Here is a 22,388-nt window from a genome sequence, read left to right as displayed (position 1 = left end):
CACCCCTTCTCTATCACTGAACTCTCACTCCCTCTCTCATCTCTCCCTCCAGCCAGTTGCCCCTCCTGCTTTAATTCCTCCAATCCTCTTTGTAGGACTGACGTCTACAACTGTCACAAACAGAGCTAAGCCAGGAGAGGAGGAAAAATAGTCTGGTCGTCTCAGGAACAAACTGCTCTCACATTTCCACTAGCTCAGCTTCCAAAGCTCTCCAGGCCTTAGGGGGGCTGATCTACCCTCCCAGCTCCCTCTCCCCTTTGGGACTCACCACCCTGCCTGACCGGAGGACATCCAGGGGACACTCACTCAGCCTCACCCAGGACCTAGGATTTCAGCTCACTGCAACTGTATCCTCCTCAGAGGACTCCTGAGCCTGCAGCGTGACCCACCCTCCCTACTTCTGTCTAACGAAGAGAGAGGTAGTTCTCCATCTTTCTGTACATCAGTCTCAGGACCACCAGAGCTCCCACTTTTAGGCCTTATCTCCCATAGACTGTATCTGCAGAGAGACAGGAGAACACCCCAAAGACAGTGACAGGAGGATTTAGAGGAGGGCTATTTAATTGACACAGTTGTGAGACAGTGTGTCTGTGTGTTTCTGATAACGACTGTGGCAGTGAATGGACACAGACCACTCATGTAAGCAGTGTGTTAGAGAAAGAACACACTCTGGGGAAGTCTGTTCTAGTGGCGTTGGGTGTGCAGGTGTCCGTGATATGCCAGATGTGTGTGAATGAGGCATTGTAATTGTAAGGCATTGAATGTGCATGTGATACTTGATAGAGGCCTCAAGTGTGTCAGAGGCATTGGTTGTGTATGTGTGTGAGAGGTAAGTCAGGTTGTGTGCATGAGTGTGTGTGTGTGAAAGGAGTCAGTCAGGTCTGTGTGTGAGAGACGACGACCGTGGAGGCCTTAGCCCTGGATTTCTCAGAGATGGAGGGTCAAGGCTACGACCGGTTTGGTGAGCTTGAGCAAGACACCTACCAGATCGACTACCGCCGTATAGTTGGTGACACTGAGCCTGCCAGGCCGCGCCTCTCGCCCCGTGAAGGGGAACACACACACCCCAACTCCAACCCTCGTGGAGCCTACACGCACACCAACCCTCACGGCCACGGGCACGAGACTGCCGCGCAGAGATACAATGCCACACGCATCCAAGCCGGATACGAACCTGAAAGGTGAGCCAGACACACACGCGCACACACACAGGTAACAAACAAAACTAGTCCGCCTATACCATTCGTCATCATCTAAACTCCAATTGCTCTAACCATCAGTCAACAACTAGGCCCTAGCTCGGTCCCAGGTGCCAGACCCCACTGGCCTAGTGAATTACTGGCTTTCATCTACATTAATGAACTACCAAACATCCATCTGCCAGTCAAGGTGTTGTCATTGACGTTGTCAGTGAGCTTTATAAATCCCAGTTATCTGCTATCAGGAGACAGTGACGTAACTAAAGCCTCTTACCTGCTGCTTGACCGTCACACAGAGTGAAAGACTTTCCGTTGACAGGGTTATAGAGTCTGTAGGTTCATCAACATTTCCAGATTACAGAGCCAAGCTATTTATCTAATTGAAAGGTAAACAACCACACTGAAGGTAAATTAGTGTTGTTTTGATGTTATCCCCTATCCATTCATATCATTAGGGGCTGTAGAAAGACAACTACGTACAGTACAGTACAGTCATGGCCAAAAGTTTTGAGAATGACACAAATATACATTTTCACAAAGTCTGCTGCCTCAGTTTGTGTGATGGCAATGTGTATATACTCCAGAATGTTATGAAGAGTGATCAGATGAATTGCAATTAATTGCAAAGTCCCTCTTTGCCATGCAAATGAACTGAATCCCCCCAAAACATTTCCACTGCATTTCAGCCCTGCCACAAAAGGACCAGCTGACATCATGTCAGTGATTCTCTTGTTAACACAAGAGTGAGTGTTGACGAGGACAAGGCTGGAGATCACTCTGTCATGCTGATTGAGTTCGAATAACAGACTGGAAGCTTCAAAGGAGGGTGGTGCTTGGAATCATTGTTCTTCCTCTGTCAACCATGGTTACCTGCAAGGAAACACGTGCCGTCGTCATTACTTTACACAAAAGGGGCTTCACAGGCAAGGATATTGCTGCCAGTAAGATTGCACCTAAATCAACCATTTATCTGATCATCAAGAACTTCAAGGAGAGCGGATCAATTGCTGTGAAGAAGGCTTCAGGGCGCCCAAGAAAGTCCAGCAAGCGCCAGGACCGTCTCCTAAAGTTGATTCCGCTGCGGGATCGGGGCACCACCAGTAGAGAGCTTGCTCAGGAATGGCAGCAGGCAGGTGTGAGTGCATCTGCACGCACAGTGAGGTGAAGACTTTTGGAGGATGGCCTGGTGTCAAGAAGGGCAGCAAAGAAGCCACTTCTCTCCAGGAAAAACATCAGGGACAGACTGATATTCTGCAAAAGTTACAGGGATTGGACTGCTGAGGACTGGGGTAAAGTAATTTTCTCTGATGAATCCCCTTTCTGATTGTTTGGGGAGGAGTACCAAAAGAATGATGGTCCCCAAAAACACAGTGACCTCCATCATTCTTAAATGGAAGAAGTTTGGAACCACCAAGACTCTTTATATAGCTGGTCGCCCGGCAAAACGGAGCAATCGGGAAGAGAGGGGCCTTAGTCAGGGAGGTGACCAAGGACCTGAAGGTCACTCTGACAGGGCTCCAGAAGTCCTATGTGGAGATGGGAGAACCTTCCAGAAGCTCAACCCTCTCTGCAGCACTCCACCAATCAGGACTTTATAGTAGAGTGGCCAGACGGAAGCCACTCCTCAGTAAAAGGCACATGACAGCCCGCTTGGAGTTTGCCAAAAGGCACCTAAAGGACTCTCAGACCATGAGAAACAAGGTTCTCTGGTCTGATGAAACCAAGATTGAACTCTTTGGTCTGAATGCCAAGCGTCACATCTGAAGGAAGCCTGGCACAATCCCTACAGTGAAGCATGGTGGTGGCAGCATCATGCTGTGGTGATGTTTTTCAAATCAAATTTTATTTGTCACTTGCGCCAAATACAATAGGTGTAGACCTTACAGTGAAATTCTTACTTACAGGCTCTAACCATTAGTGCGAAAAAAAGGTGTGTGTGTGTAGGTAAGTGAAGAAAAAGAACAGTACAAAGACATTTGAAAATAACAGTAGCAAGGCTATATACAGACACCGGTTAGTCAAGCTTATTGATGTAGTATGTACATGTGGGTATGGTTAAAGTGACTATGCATATATGATGAATAGAGAGTAGCAGTAGTGTAAAAGGAGGGGTTGACGGGTGGTGGGACACAATGCAGATATCCCGGTTAGCCAATGTGCGGGAGCACTGGTTGTTCGGGCCAATTGAGGTAGTATGTACATTAATGTATAGTTAAAGTGACTATGCATATATGATAAACAGAGAGTAGCAGCAGTGTAAAATAGGGTTTGGGGGGCGGGGCCCACAATGCAAATAGTCCGGGTAACCATTTGGTTACCTGTTCAGGAGTCTTATGGCTTGTGGGTAAAAACTGTTGAGAAGCCTTTTCTGTTGCGTCGTCAGCAAACTTAATGAAGGTGTTGGAGTCGTGCCTGGCCATGCAGTCGTGGGTGAACAGGGAGTACAGGAGGGGACTGAGCATGCACCCATGGGGAGCTCCAGTGTTGAGGATCAGCATGGCAGATGTGTTGCTACCTACCCTCACCACCTGGGGACGGCCTGTCAGGAAGTCCAGGATCCAGTTGCAGAGGGAGGTGTCAGTTGCAGACTGGCAGACTAGTCAGTATCGAGGGAAAGATGAAAGGAGCAAAGTGGTGAAAAACCTGCTCAGGACCTCTGACTGGGATGAAGGTTTACCTTCCAACAGGACAACGACCCAAAGCATACAGCTAAGACAACGCAGGAGTGGCTTCGGGACAAGTCTCTGAATGTCCTTGAGTAGCCCAGCCAGAGCCCGGACTTGAACCCGATCAAACATCTGGAGAGACTTGAAAATAGTTGTGCAGCGGCAATCCTCATCCAAATTTACAGAGCTTGAGTGGATCTGCAGAGAAGAATAGGAGAAACTCCCCAAATACAGGTGTGCCAAACTTGTAGCGTCATATCCAAGAAGACTCGATGCTGTAATTGCTGCCGAAGGTGCTTCAACAAAGTACTGAGTAACTACTTATGTAAATGTAATTTCATAAAAAAAAAAGAAATGGGCAATAATTTCTAAAAATGTTTTTGCTTTGTCATTATGGGGTATTGTGTGTAGATTGAGGTGAAAAAAACCAATTTAATAAATTTAGGTAACAAAATACGGAAAAAGTCAAGGTGTCTGAATACTTCCCGAATTCACTGTGTGTGATATATAAACTCAGCAAAAAAAGAAACGTCCCTTTTTCAGGACCCTGTCTTTCAAAGATAATTCGTAAAAATGCAAATAACTTCACAGATCTTCATTGTAAAGGGTTTAAACACTGTATCACCCATGCTTGTTCAATGAACCATAAATAATGAATGAACATGCACCTGTGGAACGATTGTTAAGACACTAACAGCTTACAGACGGTAGGCAATTAAGGTCACAGTTATGAAAACTTAGGACACTAAAGAGGCCTTTCTACTGACTCTACTGAAAAACACCAAAAGAAAGATGCCCAGGGTCCCTGCTCATCTGCGTGAATGTGCCTTAGGCATGCTGCAAGGAGGCATGAGGACTGCAGATGTGACCAGGGCAATAAATGGCAATGTCCGTACTGCGAGACCCCTAGGACAGCGCTACAGGGAGACAGGACGGACAGCTGATCGTCCTCGCAGTGGCAGACCATGTGCAACAACACCTGCACAGCTTCGGTACATCTGAATATCACACCTGCGGGACAGGTACAGGATGGCAACAACAACTGCCCGAGTTACACCAGGAACGCACAAGCCCTGCATCAGTGCTCAGACTGTCCGCAATAGGCTGAGAGAGGCTGAACTGAGGGCTTGTAGGCCTGTTGTAAGGCAGACATCACCGGCAACAACGTCGCCTATGGGCACAAACCCACCGTCGCTGGACCAGACAGGACTGGCAAAAGGTGCTCTTCACTGACGAGTCACGCTTTTGTCTCATCAGGGGTGATGGTCAGATCGTTTATCGTTGAAGGAATGAGCGTTACACCGAGGCCTGTACTCTGGAGAAAAATCGATTTGGAGGTGGAGGGTCCGTCATGGTCTGGGGCGGTGTGTCACAGCATCCTCGGTCTGAGCTTGTTGTCATTGCTGGCAATCTCAACGCTGTGCATTACAGGCAAGACATCCTCCCTCATGTGGTACCCTTCCTGCAGGCTCATCCTGACATGAGCCTCCAGCATGACAATGCCACCAGCCATACTACTCGTTCTGTGCGTGATTTCCTGCAAGACAGGAATGTCAGTGTTCTGCCATGGCCAGCGAAGAGCCCGGATCTCAATCCCATTGAGCATGTCTGGGACCTGTTGGATCAGAGGGTGAGGGCTAGGGCCATTACCCCCAGAAATGTCCGCAAACTTGCAGGTTCCTTGGTGGAAGAGTGGGGTAACATCTCACAGCAAGAACTGGCAAATCTGGTGCAGTCCATGAGGAGGAGATGCACTGCAGTACTTAATGCAGCTGGTGGCCACACCAGATACTGACTATTAATTTTGACCCCCCTCCTTTGTTCAGGGACACATTATTCCATTTCTGTTTGTCACATGTCTGTGGAACTTGTTCAATTTATGTGTCAGTTGTTGAATCTTATGTTCATACAAATATGTTAAGTTTTCTGAAAATAAATGCAGTTGACAGTGAGAGGACGTTTCTTTTTTTGCTGAGTTTATATATACACACATGTACTGTATATATACTGCATGTGTGTGTTCCAGCATGGCCGACTACCTGATCAGTGGAGGGACAGGGTACGTGCCTGAAGATGGACTGACGGCTCAGCAGCTCTTCTCAATCGGGGATGGACTCACATATAAGTAAGATTTTTTTATACATTCTACCAGACTTAGAGAGGTGCATTTCCAATGATCTTGATTGAAATTCTTCCAATTGAAAGTGTATGACTCAGCCTGGTCTCATAGATCAGCATAGTAAACATACAGTACATCCGGGACACTCAAATTAGTATGATATGTAGTAGTCCTTGTTCTGATACTAGTAGACATGTGCTCCTCCACCTAAATTTGAAACATTTCATAGATGGCTGAATATGTACGGATATTTTTTAAACTTTATTTAACCAGGCAAGTCAGTTAAGAACAAATTCTTATTTTCAATGACGGCCTAGGAACAGTGGGTTATGCCTGTTCAGGGGCAGAACGACAGATTTGTACCTTGTCGGCTCGGGGGTTTGAACTTGCAACCTTCCGGTTACTAGTCTAGTGCTCTAACCACTAGGCTACCCTGCTGTTGGTGTATTATCTTAATGACCACACTAATGTATCATAGATATAACAAATCCTCTCTCAGCAGAGACCCACTTCGACCTTTCGTTCAGTAAGACGTTATAAGTGTTAGTGTGATACTGACAGAGTAAAAACATTCATTGACTGCTGTGATGATATGGTGAGACCAGACCAGTAGAATAATCATCATTATGCAGCCTTACATAAGAGGAATATTTTATTTTCAAATTAGAATGAGTATATTAGGCTTGTGTTATCAGTCCTAATGGAGATTTACACAGAGAGAACATCATATCCTCACATCTAGAACAGTGGGAGGATTAGAAAAAGGCTTTATTTCCAGTCTGTGTGAGAGTGTGTGATATGCAAAGTGGTTGAGGGTGTAGGGATGTGACTCTGTGCTGGGCAGGGGTCAAGGGACTGGTGCTGGGACACAAGGCATGGGAAGTGTTCACACAACAGGTCCCTCACTGTTTGGCAGAATGATGTGTATCCATCTTTCAGGACAACATGATATGTCAGTATTCGTAGACCACACAATATTCTCTCTGTTAATTCGTTTTTTGTCCCTCTACTCCCTCTACAGTGATTTCCTGATTCTGCCTGGTTTCATAGACTTTATTTCTGATGAAGTGGTGAGTATCCAGTGTGTTTGCTTAACCTTTTATTTGCTAATTAACAACAGAAGCTACAGTATCATAGCCATGCTACTGCTTTAGTCAACTCCATTGCTGTTTTCTGGCATATGATGTCGTACCCATACATACACAGCCCAGTATAGCCCTGTGTGTGTGTGTGCAGCCACTCCTCTCATGTGGTCCTCTCTGCCTCCCTGAGGAGAACAGGAGGCTGCTTTATGTTCCTCTCTGTTGAATAACGTGTGTACACACACACACACACACACACACACACACACACACACACACACACACACACACACACACACACACACACACACACACACACACACACACACACACACACACACACACACACACACACACACACTCTCGGCTGTTACATAGCCAGCCAGACCACTTCACTCCACAACAACACTGAGAATAGCAACAGGGTAATTGCTTTAGTAGGCTACAGGTGCTGGTGTTTTTAGCTTCTTTGTTCTCTACTGGCAGAAGGGTATGTCTCCTGTTGTACATGACTGTACATACAGGACTGAGCAGGGACAGCTGATGTCCATGCTGCCACCTAATGGCAATGAGGGGGTGTTGCATGTTCAGATTGGTCTTTCCTTCCAGTCACAGGTATTTGGTGACAGGGTGTCATTATTTATGTAGTTAAGTTTTTCTTCTCAGATCACTGTAATGTGATGATAATTATCTATTTCCTCCTCTACTTCCTGTTTCTAGGACCTGACCTCAGCTCTGACCAGGAAGATCACCCTGAAGACTCCTATCATCTCATCTCCCATGGATACAGTCACTGAGTCCTCCATGGCCATTGCTATGGCTGTGAGTATAGAGCCACTCCTCATCTCCTCAGCCAGCCAACAGCAATAAGACAAGACCACAAATCTGTTATAAAACTTAATTTACTAGTGGTATTTTTGACTGTGGTAATGAGTTTTTATCTATTTCCATAAATAAAAATAAAATATGTCTTGTAATACATGGACTCTGGTTGACACATATTGAAGTCTGATTGGATTGTTTGGCAAACCCTGATTGGTCAGTGCTCTGTTTGTTATAGCTCATGGGCGGGATCGGGATCATGCACCATAACTGTACTCCAGAGTTCCAGGCCAACGAGGTCCGCTTGGTTAAGGTAAGATGGTGGCTAGCGGTGGGACAACATGATGATATACAGTATATTGATAGATCGTTACATCAACAGTATAAAGTCTCATGTCACAACGTCATTTGACAATGTAACAGTACATGAATACACTTAAACTTGCTGTTTTAATAAATACAAATGTACATTCGCTGAATGATGTTTATTTATTTGTGGTCAGAAATTTGAGCAGGGTTTCATCACAGACCCAGTGGTGATGAGTCCTCGCCACACAGTGGGAGACGTATTCAAAGCCAAGGTCCGCCACGGCTTCTCTGGCATCCCTGTCACCGAGACGGGCAAGATGGGCAGCAAGCTGGTGGGCATCGTCACCTCCCGAGACATTGACTTCCTCTCAGAGAAAGACCATGACAGACCCCTGGAAGAGGTGTGTTGGGATGACATGTTTGTTTGTACACGTCCAATATTGACAATATACTATCAAAACACATTGTAAACTGGATGAGTCTATTTCTTGAATAATTGAATACTATTCCTGTGAGGTTTACATGAATGGCTGATTCTTGCAGGCTATGACAAAGAGGGAAGATTTAGTGGTTGCACCAGCTGGCGTCACACTGAAAGAGGCCAACGACATCCTGCAGCGCAGCAAGAAAGGTACTGTATGGTAGTGACACAACATTTCCTGTAGTGACACTTTAGAGAGGACATGGCAAAAGATCAATCTTTGTTTGGAACTTCTGTCTCTCTCAGGTAAACTGCCCATAGTGAATGACAGTGATGAGCTAGTTGCCATCATCGCCAGGACAGACTTGAAGAAGAACCGAGACTACCCACTTGCCTCTAAAGACTCCAGGAAACAGCTGCTGTGTGGAGCGGCCATCGGAACCAGAGAGGAGGACAAATGCAGACTGGACCTGCTGATGCAGGCTGGGGTTGACGTGGTAGTGCTGGTGGGTCTGGGGAAGTTGAGTTGTTTATATTGTATTTTTGGTTACTTGTCTTATCTTTGGGTTCCTCTCCTCTCTAACCCCTGTCTGTTTACCATGTAGGACTCCTCCCAGGGGAACTCTGTCTATCAGATCAACATGATCAACTACATCAAACAGAAATACCCTGAACTACAGGTGGTGGGAGGAAACGGTGAGTTTCCTCTACCTTCTCTAGCAATGTCTCTTTCATTTTAATCTCACACATTTTCTTTCTTTCTTTCTTCCCCATCCTCAATTTACATTCTCTATGTGTATCTCTGTATCTCTGTCTCCCTCTGTGTGTGTGTGTGTGTGTGTGTGTGTGTGTGTGTGTGTGTGTGTGTGTGTGTGTGTGTGTGTGTGTGTGTGTGTGTGTGTGTGTGTGTGTGTGTGTGTGTGTGTGTGTGTGTGTGTGTGTGTGTGTGTGTGTGTGTGTGTGTGTGTGTGTGTGTGTGTGTGTGTGTGTGTGTGTGTGTGTGTGTGTGTGTAGTGGTGACTGCAGCCCAGGCTAAGAATCTGATTGATGCGGGTGTGGACGCTCTGAGGGTGGGGATGGGCTGCGGCTCCATCTGCATCACCCAGGAAGGTAACGAGAGACCGGGGAGGAACAGCAAATGAGGAGGGAGGAGAGTGTACAGTTTGTACAAATGTTTAGTTAAAAAGACAAACTATTTGTTGTCAAATTGCTGACACGTTGCTGACATGTTGCTTTGTGTTATGTTTGTATTGTGTGCCAGTGATGGCGTGTGGGCGTCCCCAGGGCACATCAGTGTACAAGGTGGCAGAGTACGCCAGGCGCTTCGGTGTGCCCGTCATTGCAGATGGAGGCATCCAGACCGTTGGACATGTGGTAAAAGCTCTCGCACTTGGGGCATCCACAGGTGTGTATTTGTGTGTGTGTGTTGAACCCACCAAGCATTATAATTAGCCTTTTCCCACAAACAGGAAAATGTACACCATACTATCAATGGTCTAACATTCACCTCCTTCCACCTCTGACTTCTATGCCTTCAGTGATGATGGGGTCATTGCTCGCAGCAACCACAGAGGCCCCGGGGGAGTATTTCTTCTCAGATGGCGTGCGGCTGAAGAAGTACCGCGGGATGGGCTCCCTGGACGCCATGGAGAAGAACAGCAGCAGCCAGAAACGCTACTTCAGGTAGAGAGAGAGACACGGTGTGTCTTGTGTATTTCCAGTAATAGGGCAAAGGCCAGAGGTGTGAGGAGGAGAAGGTGTGTGTGTGTTATCTATTTGCAGTGATAGGGATACTGTGATTGTGTGTTTATCTCGACAGTGAGGGGGACAAGGTGAAGGTGGCTCAGGGTGTGTCAGGGTCGGTTCAGGATAAAGGTTCTATCCATAAGTTTGCCCCCTACCTCATCGCTGGCATACAACATGGCTGCCAAGACATCGGAGCCAAGAGCCTCTGCATACTGCGGTAAGTCTGAACAGATGTTAGATAGTGTTATTGTATTCCACTTTGATATGATCTGTGTCTCTCTGTTCCATTGTTGTGATATAATTGTATTGTTGTATGTTATTCCAGGTCCATGATGTACTCTGGGGAGCTGAAGTTTGAGAAGAGGACCATGTCAGCTCAGGTTGAGGGGGGAGTACACGGGCTCCACTCGTAAGTCTGCCCCTGCCTGGCTCTCGCATCGTTTACACATCCTGTCCTGTGGTATTCGTTGTAGATCCTGTGCTTACTCTCCTCTGTGATCGACTAACCTGTCCTGTTATGTCCCATGTTCTGTGTCCGATGTCCTTTATCTCTGGCCTGGGTGGTAGTGTGTGAGTGGGTGTGTTTGTTCTCACCAGTGGCGTCCATATCTCCTTTACTATATGTTGTTTAGGAGTTGCTACTTAAACCGGAGATTGGCAGTTATACCATACGAGGTGAATTGTGGGTGCAGGCTTTCGCTCCAGCCAAAGCAGTAACAGCAGATGCAAGTAATTCACTTTTGACTATGATTCGTTGATTTATTGTTGTGGATGTGTCACGGCTTTAGCTGGAGCAGAATCCTGCACCTACTCTGACCATTTGTGGATAGAATTGCCTACCCCTGACCTAAACAGTAGCACTGAAGCAAGCAAAACATCACAATGTCTGTCTTCTCTCTTTCTCTGACTCATGCTCTCATCATAGATATTCTTTTGTGCCATGTAAGTACATTCTCCCTGTGCTCACAACTCTAACTCTTTTCCTACTACAATTTTCTCTGTTGGTCCCTTTTTGTTTTCAGGAAGACCCAAAAATCAAGGTCATTACTTTTTTTAAAGCCCTACCAATTTCTTAAAACCCTCAATGTAGTTTATGTAGTGTAATATGAGTTTCAATTAAGCTTGACTTGTATTCCTGACAGTTGTCTCTGTGTGTTGTCTTCCTGTAGTTATGAGAAGCGGCTATACTGAGGGAGGAGGGAGAGTGAGCTCACGAGCAGCGCCCAGTGTACCCTCACCAGCAGCCACCAGGCACAATGGATACATGTGACCTACCTACAACCACTACTCAACCTCCACCCAAGTTACCACATCTGACCTACCTACAACCACTACTCAACCTCCACCCAAATTACCACATCTGACCTACCTACAACCATTACCCAACCTCCACCCAAGTTACCACATCTGACCTACCTACAACCATTACTCAACCTCCACCCAAGTTACCACATCTGACCTACCTACAACCATTACCCAACCTCCACCCAAGTTACCACATCTGACCTACCTACAACCATTACTCAACCTCCACCCAAGTTACCACATCTGACCTACCTACAACCATTACTCAACCTCCACCCAAGTTACCACATCTGACCTACCTACAACCACTACTCAACCTCCACCCAAGTTACCACATCTGACCTACCTACAACCATTACCCAACCTCCACCCAAGTTACCACATCTGACCTACCTACAACCATTACTCAACCTCCACCCAAGTTACCACATCTGACCTACCTACAACCATTACTCAACCTCCACCCAAGTTACCACATCTGACCTACCTACAACCATTACCCAACCTCCACCCAAGTTACCACATCTGACCTACCTACAACCATTACTCAACCTCCACCCAAGTTACCACATCTGACCTACCTACAACCATTACTCAACCTCCACCCAAGTTACCACATCTGACCTACCTACAACCATTACCCAACCTCCACCCAAGTTACCACATCTGACCTACCTACAACCATTACTCAACCTCCACCTAAGTTACCACATCTGGCCTACCTACAACCATTACTCAACCTCCACCCAAGTTACCACATCTGACCTACCTACAACCACTACTCAACCTCCACCCAAGTTACCACATCTGACCTAACCATAGCTACTACTCAGTTAAACCATTAGATAACCTTTGGCTATACAAGGGAAGACCCGTGGACTCCTCTCCTCTTGTCTACCTCTACCTACTCTTTCTCTGTGTTGTGTAAGATGCTTTTGAGAGACCAAAGAGTCACCTCTGACCTATGACTTAATTGATGTTATGACATAAACCACAGGGACTAGGGACTAAGCTTCAATGGTCAGATGTATTGGGTTATGGCACAGAGCCATCGGGCTGTATAAATCAAATAAAATTGTATTAGTCACATGCGCCAAATACAACAGGTGTAGTTAGACCTTACAGTGAAATGCTTACATATGAGCCCCTAACCAACAGTACAGTTTCAAAAAGTACGCATAAGAGATACAAGTAACAAGTAGTTAAAGAGCAGCATTAAAAATAACAATATATACAGGGGGGTGTCGATACAGAGTCAATGTGCGGGAGCACCGGTTAGTTGAGGTAGTGTGTACATGTAGGTAGAGTTAATTAAAGTGACTATGCATAGATGACAACAGAGAGTGGCAGTTGTGTGGAGGGGGGAATGCAAATAGTCTGGGTTGCCATTTGACTAGATGTTCAGGAGTCTTCTGGCTTGGGGGTAGAAGCTGTTTAGAAGCCTCTTGGACCTAGACTTGGCGCTCCGGTACCGCTTGCCGTGTGGTAGCAGAGAGAACAGTCTATGACTAGGGTGGCTGGAGTCTTTGACCATTTTTTATATGTATGTAGCTAATGTAGAACTGTGACTACTGTGTCCTGGGAGAGACTGTTTAAACATAATAATCCTTGTTTTATGTACCCTGTAACTCTTTAAACCAGTTCTGGTTGATCATGGTCCTAGGTCTCAGATGTGTTTGGAGCACAGTTGGCACCTTGCTTGGGGAGGACGGCCTCTTGGTAATGGCTGGAGCAGAATGGTATCAAATACATCAAGCATGGTTTCCATGTGTTTGATTCTATTCGCTCTGTTCCAGTCATTATTATGAGCAGTCCTCCCCTCAGCAGCCTCCACTGGTTTGGAGGTACAGTATTGTTTTTTACTGTATGGAATAGCCTAGAGGTCTGTCTTGTGGCTCTACTGTAGAGAGGACCAAAGCTAGGATAAGCTATAAGGTATGCGCTAGCCTTAAATCAGGGATAACCACAGCGCCTTAAGACTGCACATGGAGGCTATACCAGTGTTGTAGTACTAGAGTCCGGGGGCCTCATTTGATCAAATCTGTGGGTAAACAATGTGTGGGATGATTTCCATGCAAAGTGTGAGATTTATCACTATGAACTTTGCTTGAGAGTGTGCATACATTTATGCACAGCCATAACAATGCATAGGCACAGTGCAAAGTGGCGGAATAAGGGAACTGCTTGTCAAGCATAGAATGGGGATAATATTCTGTATGTTGAAAATGTGTGAAATTGTGTGTTGAGTAATAATTAAATCATTCTTTGATTTAATTGTATTCCATTGTGAATCTTTATTTGTATAATTTTCTACATTGTAGAATAACAGTAAAGACATCAGAACTATGAAATAACACATGGAATCATGTAGTAAGCAAAAAAGTGTTAAACAAATCAAAATACATGTTATATTCTTCAAGGTAGCCACCCTTTGCACTGATGACAGCTTTGCACACTCTTGGCATTCTCTCAACCAGCTTCATGAGGTAGTGACCTGGAATGAATTTCAATTAACGGGTGGGCCTTGTTAATTTGTGTAATTTCTTTCCTTAATGCGTTTGAGACAGTCTGTTGTGTTGTGACAAGGTAGGGGTGGTATACAGAAGATAGCCCTATTTGGTAAAAGACCAAGTACATATTAGGGCAAGAACAGCTCAAATAACAAAGGGAAACAGCCTCTCATTACTTTAAGAAAATCTGTCAATACGGAACATCTGTCAATATGAAAAATCTGTCAATACGGAAAATCTGTCAATACGGAAAATCTGTCAATACGGAAAAACCATCAAGCACTATGATGAAACTGGATTTCATGAGGACCACCACAGGAAAGGAAGACCTCTGCTGCAGTTACCTCTGCAGGAGAGACAAGGACAAGTTCATTAGAGTTAACTGCAACTCAGATTGCAGCCCAAATCAATGCTTCACAGAGCTCAAGTAACAGACACATCTCAACATCAACTGTTCAGAGGAAACGTGCGTGAATCAGGTCACCATGGTCAAATTGCTGCAAAGAAATCACTACTAAATGACCCCAATATGAAGAAGAGACTTGCTTGGGCCAAGAAACACGAGCAATGCACATTAGCCCGGTAGAAATCTGTCCTTTGGTCTGATGAGTCCAAATGTCAGATGTTTGCTTCCAACCGCTGTGTCTTTGTGAGACACAGAGTAGGTGAACAGATGATCTCCACGTGTGTGGTTCCCACTGTGAAGCAGTGGGAGGTGGTGAGGGGGTGCTTTGCTGGTTACACTGATTTTTTTGAACCAATATGGATACCACATTCTGCAATGATACGCCATCCCATCTGGTTTGGACTTAGTGGGACTATCATTTGTTTTTCAACAGGACAATGACCCAAACACACCCTGAACAGGCAGTTAACCCACTAGGCCGTCATTGAAAATAAGAATTTGTTCTTAACTGACTTGCCTAGTAAAATAAAGGTAAAAAAATTAGATCAAGGAGAGTGATGGAGTGCTGCATCAGATGACCTGGCCTCCACGATCACTAACCTCAAACAAATTGAGATGGTTTGGGATGAGTTGGACAGCAGAGTGAAGAAAAAGCAGCCAACAAGTGCTCAGCATATGTGGAAACTCCTTCAAGACTGTTGGAAAAGCATTCCTCGTGATGCTGGTTGAGAGAATGCCAAGTGTGTGCAAAGCTGTCATCAGTGCAAAGGGTGGCTACTTTGGAGAATATAAAATGTTTTTGATTTGTTTAACACTTTGGGTTGCTATGTGATTCCATATGTGTTATTTCATAGTTTTGATGTCTTCACTCTTATTGAACAATGTAGAAAATAGTCAAAATAAAGAAAAACCCTTGAATGAGTAGGTGTGTCCAAACTTTTGACTGGTACTGTATAATTGGACCATGTCAGAGCATCTGTTTATGATAATAATTCATATAAAGTAGGCTACAGTCAGGTGCAGGTGAAATACTATAAAAGACAGATGGGAAATCAAACGAGAGTTAGCTGAGCTTGCTCTTTCGGCACACGCTGCATTTTGCAGAGAGTGCATTTTTAGAGATCGGTGGGACTTTTTGCAGAAAGTACAGATTGGCTCATCAGATATCTTTTCCCAAAACCAATCTTATTGGATTTTTATTTAAGACCTGCTTTAGAAAGGCACACACACATGCTATTCCGGTGCACATGCAAGTGCTATCCACCCTCTGGTTTTTGCCAACGGGAACTTTTCAGTGTGAGCTTGCCGATCGGCATCTCACAGCCCTTGATGAGCCTAGGTTTTGGATGCAGTCATCAGCAAAACGACCAGTTACATAAAATGTCCATACACCATCGCACAACAAGTTGAAGTCAATAGGGGTTTCTTTGCCATCAGCGTTCCCAAATATGAACGGAGTAATGGATGGCCCCCACATCGCCATAATAGAACCATCCCAAAATGAGTTAAACTATGCAGCCTCAGCCAGCATGTGAACAGAAAAGGCTTCCACTCATCTGCAGGTGATTGTTGAATGTGGTGGCCATGTGGAAAGCACAACTCGTTCATTCTGCAGAACAGCGACGGCACAGTTGCTTGCGAAAGTATTCACCCCCTTTGGCATTTTTCCTATTGTGTTGCCTTACAACCTAGATTTAAAATAGATTTTTTTAGGGGTTGGTATCATTTGATTTACACAACATGCCTACCACTTTGAAGATGCAAAATATTTTTTTATTGTGAAACAAACAGAACTTGAGCATGCATAACTATTCATCCCCCCAAAGTCAATACTTTGTAGAACCACCTTTTGCAGCAATTACAGCTGCAAGTCTCTTGGGGTATGTCTCTACAAGCTTGGCACATCTAGCCACTGGGATTTTTGCCCATTCTTCAAGGCATAACTGCTCCAGCTCCTTCAAGTTGGATGGGTTCTGCTGGTGTACATAAATCTTTAAGTCATACCACAGATTCTCAATTGGATTGAGGTCTGGGCTTTGGCTAGGCCATTCCAAGACATGTAAATGTTTCCCCTTAAACCATTTGAGTGTTACTTTAGTCGTATGCTTAGGGTCATTGTCCTGCTGGAAGGTGAACCTCTGTCCCAGTCTCAAATCTCTGGAAGACTGAAACAGGTTTACCTCAAGAATTTCCCAGTATTTAGTGCCATCCATCATTCCTTCAATTCTGACCAGTTTCCCAGTCCCTGACGATGAAAAATATCTCCATAGTGAAGCGTGGTGGTGGCAGCATCATGCTGTGTGGATATTTTTCATGGATGGTGTTCTCAGGGTGATGAGAGGTGTTGGGTTTGCGCCAGAAATAGCGTTTTCCTTGATGGCCAAAAAGCTCAATTTTAGTCTCATCTGTCCAGAGTACCTTCTTCCATATATTTGGGGAGTCTCCCACATACCTTTTGGCGAACACCAAACGCGTTTGCTAGTTTTTCGTTAAGCAATGGCTTCTTTTCTGGCTACTCTTCTGTAAAGCCCAGCTCTGTGGAGTGTACGGCTTAAAGTGGTCCTATGGACAGATACTCCAATCTCCACTGTGGAGCTTTGCAGCTCCTTCAGAGTTATCTTTTTCTCTTTGTCTCTTTGTTGCCTCTGATTAATGCCCTCCTTGCCTGGTCTGTATTTTTTGGTGGGCGGCACTCTCTTGGCAGGTTTGTTGTGGTGCCATATTCTTTCCATTTTTTTATAAAGGATTTAATGGTGCTCCATGGGATGTTCAAAGTTTCTGATGTTTTTTTATAACCCAACCCTGATCTGTACTTCTCCACAACTTTGTTCTCCACAACTTTGTCTCCACAACTTTGTTCTCCACAACTTTGTCTCCACAACTTTGTCTCCACAACTTTGTTCTCCACAACTTTGTCTCCACAACTTTGTCTCCACAACTTTGTTCTCCACAACTTTGTCTCCACAACTTTGTCTCCACAACTTTGTTCTCCACAACTTTGTCTCCACAACTTTGTTCTCCACAACTTTGTCTCCACAACTTTGTCTCCACAACTTTGTTCTCCACAACTTTGTCTCCACAACTTTGTCTCCACAACTTTGTCTCCACAACTTTGTCTCCACAACTTTGTCTCCACAACTTTGTCTCCACAACTTTGGCACGCACCACTTTTCCATATTTTTTGTTGTTGTTGAATTTTTTTAAACAAGTAATTTTTTCAATTTCTATTCACCTATTTGAACTATTTTGTTTATGTCCATGACATTAAATCCAAATAAATATCCATTTAAATTGCAGGTTGTAATGCAACAAAATAGGAAAAATGCCAAAGGGGATGAATACATTTGCAAGGCACTGTATATGCCTACAGGAGGGTGCTGTTAAGGATGGATGGCATATTAGTGAGTTGTCTAGCTACTAATTTGAAGTATATTTGCCATTGCTAAAGTGACTTGAATTGTCCTAATGGTCCTCTCTTTTTAGCTATGTTTTAATTTGTACAGGTAACCACAACTGAGTGAGCAAAGTAAAACATTTTGATTGTACTCAATCTCTGACACTAGGCACCTCTATTTCAGTCTCGGAAAATGATATTTTTTTCGTAGCTTTTTTTGTTTGCCTGTTGTAGGTTATATGTCATGGTATGGCTTAGTGTATTCCCCACAGGCTTTAAAGAGATTATTTTGACCGTATGTGAACCACCGGCTTGATTCGGTTCTAGTAGCAACATAAAAATAAAAATAAAATACTTTTAAATTGGAATAAAGTAGAGACTCAGAGCTACTAAAGGGTATATCAGCCATACACTGCAGTTGAGGAACAATGGGAAAGTAATACTGCTTTGAAAGTTTATAAACTTGTAACCCCACTTTTGAGGAAAGGGCCCTTGGATGTTTTGATACATGGTAGACCTACTGGAGAGCTCTTTGTCTACACCTATTCCGCATCATTCACACCCTCTTAAGTCTTAGCCCCACCCATCTCTTTACAATTTCCACTTTATCTACTCTTTGGCCTATACCCTAATCTGATTTTGAAAGTGTCCAGATAAAAATAATTTATAATTAGATGATGCTTACCCAGACACTTGTCTACATTGATGGGTCATGTGAAAGAAATGCTACAACCACCCCCAACCACATCTAGTTATGTGTATGGGTCACTATTGTCTATACATGTACACATGTTCCTGAAATACAATAAATGGCCATAATCAACCTCAGACACACCTGGCTAGCTTGATGGGTCAAGTAATCATTCTCTTGCTAAGGGGAGTCTTGTTTAGACGTGTAGCTACCTGGCTAAACAATAAACTATATTCCCAACCCATAGCTACAGTACAAATGGGTTGTCATAGCTTGTCACTATGCATACAATTCTAGAGTATGAATATGCAGGTAGCTAAAGCAAACAAACTAGGTTCAAAGCTAGTTAGCTAACATTGGGCTACAACTAGCAATGCAAATGGATTTCTAGGATCCTAATAATATTACCACACAGATCATACACGTTATGTTAGCTAGTGATCCAGCTAACTAACAGTACACTTTAACTTGCAATGAAAATGACTTTCTGACAAAATTAGAAATGTATAATATCTGAAAATGTAGCTAGACTCTTACCCGTGTACATGGATAAACATTTCACGGCAGCATGTCTTTTCCGTTTGCTTTGTAGCTAGGCTAGTTCACATATTCCAGAAGGCATTTCTGCCAAAAAACACATTTTGATAAAAAATGTTTTTGTTAAAATGCCTCCCCTGTGAATTAGTGACGTGCGACATACACTTAGCTTATTAAACATTCTAAATTCCCTTCGTAAGTAGTATTTTATAATAATTTCTACCGCAATATTGATAAATAAGGTCCCAGGACTTGGACTTGACTTGGACTCGAGTCACGATTTTCATGACTTATGACTTGACTCGGACTCGACCAGTGAAGACTCGGACTCGATCAGTAGTGATTTCTCTTTGTAATCTCTTTGTTGCATGATTTAACAAAGTAGCTACAACAGCAAATATTAGAGTGCTGTATTATGTAGATATCTTTACAATGTGCAACAATGTGACAGAATTTAGATTTTTAAATGGTTGGACCACAGCTTTTAGCACTACCAAGGAACTCTTGACTCAAGTATAAAGGACTTTAACACTAGGGACTTTGGACTCGACTCTGACTCGAGGTTTAGTGTGTTGACTACATCACCGGTCTACACTGTGGATATTGCTGTAATCAGGCTCTCACTGGATTCTCATCAGTTTGGAATCAAACAAAACAGATAGAAAGTAGATACCCAAATTCTGTTTTGTCTTTGTGTAAAGTTTTGTGATGTGTTATCTGATGAGAGCATACTTGTACAGTGACTTTGGCCTAGTCTTTAATTTATCAGTAGACTGTTAATAATATGATGTATTTGTAAATATATACTGTAGTATTTCAGTGGATTTGAGAAAAGGAATATATATGTAGCCCACAATATAATACTGTAAACCGTGTAATATACCTAGGGCTGGTTTCCTGAACACAGACTAAGCCTAGGCATGGACTTAATCATGCTCAATGTAATGTGTGTCCTGGAAACCACCCCTGGATGTCTTTCTATAATTATCTTGTTAACCAGGCTGCATGTACTGCTACTGCAGATGTAGGATCTTCATTTGATCACAATTTTGTTGCTCAGAATGTTCTTACACAGCAGGAAATGCAAGCTTGTAGTGTATTTGAGTTTGAAAAAGGCTTCTAAAGTTTGTAATTTCCAGTTTAAAATGTCAGACTTGATTTGCCCCAACAAAAAATGTATCAACCCCTTCAAAAATGTAAATTTGAATTATAATCCACATCAGTGGAGGCTGCTGAGGGGAGGAATGGCATCAAACACATGGAAACCATGTTTGATGTATTTGATACCATTCCACACCTATTCTACTCCAGCCATTACCACACCAACCTCCAGTGATCCACTTAATAATTCAACATTTCTGTTGATACAGGATTATTTTCCTGCTATAGCAAACTGGCTCAAATGAAGATTCTACATCTGTACCTGGTGGCAGTGAGTGAAGAAATGTTGTTTATCCATCTTCCATTTCATAAATCTTCTTCCTGTAGAGGACCTGCAGCTAGTTTATAACAGTAGACCACTATCAGTTGTTAGTCAACCACCAGCAATGACAGAACCACTCTGTCTGTTGTGTTAACCTTTGTGTGAAGTGAACCATGGGTGCTGAAAGTTGCACAAAAGCTGATCAGATGTTTTATTAGAGTTATTTATTTTGTTCTATCCTGGTGATCTCAATCTCTGGCTTTTAATTCACTCAAGCTGTACCACCAGAATAAAGAATTTGACTAATCTACTGATCTCTTTATTTGGTGTATGTATGTTGTGTAGGCCTATCATGATCAATGAGCTGATTGACATTACATGACATCATTACATCAGTTGCTGCCCATAACGTCATCACTAACATTGCGACAGCATATTTTTTCCACACCAACAGAGGACAGTTTGGTCTTTGTTATGCTTGCTCCCTCACTCGTTCCTTTTCTCCCTTTCTCCCTTTTTCTCTTTCTCCTTATTTCACCCCTTTCTCCTCACTCCATTTTTCATTCTTATCCCAAGCCTAGGCTGTTTAATAGCAACATAAACCACATTCAAGGCTTACACTACAGATTTACATCTGTGGTAGCTGGATGAACAGACATTGAATTCATTACTATTTCTATTTTTAACTATTGCTGCTGACTACTGAAAAAAACGTCAAACTATGTTGAATTTTCAACACATACAGTACCAGTGAAAAGTTTGTACACACCTACTTATTCAAGTGATTTTCATTCATTGTAGAATAATAGTGAAGACATCAAAACTACGAAATAACTATGAAATAACCAAAAAAGTGTTAGCCAACCTTTTCTCCGATGACAGCTTTGCACACTCTTGGCATTCTCTCAACCAGCTTCATGAGGTACTAACCTGGAATGCATTTCAATTAACAGGTGTGCCTTGTTAAAAGTACATTTGTGGAATATCTTTCCTTCTTAATGCGTTTGAGCCAATCAGTTGTGTTATACAGAAGATAGACCCATTTGGTAAAAGACCAAGTCCATATTATGGCAAGAACAGCTAAAATGATTAAGACATGAAGGTCAGTCAATCTGGTAAATTTCAAGAACTTTGAAAGTTTCTTCAAGTGCTGTCGCAAAAAAACATCAAGCGCTATGATGAAACTGGCTCTCATGAGGACCGCCACAGGAAAGGAAGACCCAGCGTTACCTCTGCTGCGGAGGATAAGTTCATTAGGTACCATCCTCTGAAATTCAGCCCAAATAAATGCTTCACAGAGGTCAATGGAGAGTAATGGAGTACTGCATCAGATGACCTGGCCTCCAAAATCACCCAACCTCAATCCAATTGAGATGGTTTGGGATGAGTTGGATGGCAGAGTGAAGGAAAAGCAGCTAACAAGTGCTCAGCATATGTGGGAACTCCTTCAAGACTGTTGTAAAAATATTCCAGGTGAAACTGTTTGGGATAGTGCCAAGAGTGTGCAAAGCTGTCATCAAGGTAAAGGGTGGAATCTAAAATCTATTTTAATTTGTTTTTTTGGTTACCACATGTTTCCATATGTGTTAATTCATAGTTTTGATGTCGTCACTATTATTCTACAATGTAGAAATCAGTAAAAATGAAGAAAAATCCTTGAATGAGTAGTTGTGTCCAATCTTTTGACAGGTACTGTAAGTTCAACTGAAACAACTCCACGTGATATGGCCTGAAGCTCATGACAATGTATAGAGTTGG

At 43.5% G+C, this 22,388-nt stretch overlaps 1 protein-coding gene and 1 long non-coding RNA gene across 4 annotated transcripts; one reads left to right on the top strand and one right to left on the bottom strand.

Moving 5' to 3' along the window:
• Positions 1–83: 83 nt before the first annotated feature.
• Positions 84–11,683, top strand: LOC118396156 (inosine-5'-monophosphate dehydrogenase 1b-like). The gene is made up of 15 exons (XM_035790271.2): positions 84–1,181; positions 5,892–5,990; positions 7,006–7,054; positions 7,787–7,888; positions 8,127–8,201; positions 8,392–8,598; positions 8,741–8,828; positions 8,925–9,124; positions 9,224–9,314; positions 9,633–9,728; positions 9,880–10,023; positions 10,157–10,301; positions 10,438–10,581; positions 10,690–10,773; positions 11,534–11,683. The coding sequence occupies exons 1-15, from the start codon at positions 934–936 to the stop codon at positions 11,553–11,555; spliced, it is 1,794 nt and encodes a 597-aa protein (XP_035646164.1). The 5' UTR covers positions 84–933; the 3' UTR covers positions 11,556–11,683.
• LOC127908239 (uncharacterized) lies at positions 11,609–22,381 on the bottom strand. 3 transcript variants are annotated; one of them, XR_008066438.1, is made up of 3 exons: positions 12,392–22,381; positions 11,752–12,297; positions 11,609–11,704 (listed from the first exon to the last, which is right to left on the bottom strand). It is a non-coding gene; the product is annotated as an uncharacterized LOC127908239 (long non-coding RNA). The 3 variants fall into 3 exon arrangements; XR_008066437.1 differs by having other exon boundaries at positions 11,632–11,686; positions 11,734–12,297; positions 12,392–22,380; XR_008066439.1 differs by having other exon boundaries at positions 11,642–11,704; positions 11,799–12,297; positions 12,392–22,380.
• Between the last annotated feature and the right edge of the window lie 7 nt (positions 22,382–22,388).

The sequence above is a fragment of the Oncorhynchus keta genome, chromosome 17, assembly GCF_023373465.1.
Source record: "Oncorhynchus keta strain PuntledgeMale-10-30-2019 chromosome 17, Oket_V2, whole genome shotgun sequence".
Lineage (NCBI taxonomy): Eukaryota > Metazoa > Chordata > Actinopteri > Salmoniformes > Salmonidae > Oncorhynchus > Oncorhynchus keta.
This window is presented reverse-complemented; position numbering and strand designations above follow the sequence as displayed.

Coding starts and splice junctions, on each gene's coding strand:
- LOC118396156 (XM_035790271.2), top strand. CDS start 934: ATGGAGGGTCAAGGCTACGACCGGTTTGGTGAGCTTGAGCAAGACACC. Junction 7,055..7,786: donor ACTTTATTTCTGATGAAGTG/GTGAGTATCCAG, acceptor TCCTGTTTCTAG/GACCTGACCTCAGCTCTGAC. Junction 9,125..9,223: donor GGGTTGACGTGGTAGTGCTG/GTGGGTCTGGGG, acceptor TTTACCATGTAG/GACTCCTCCCAGGGGAACTC.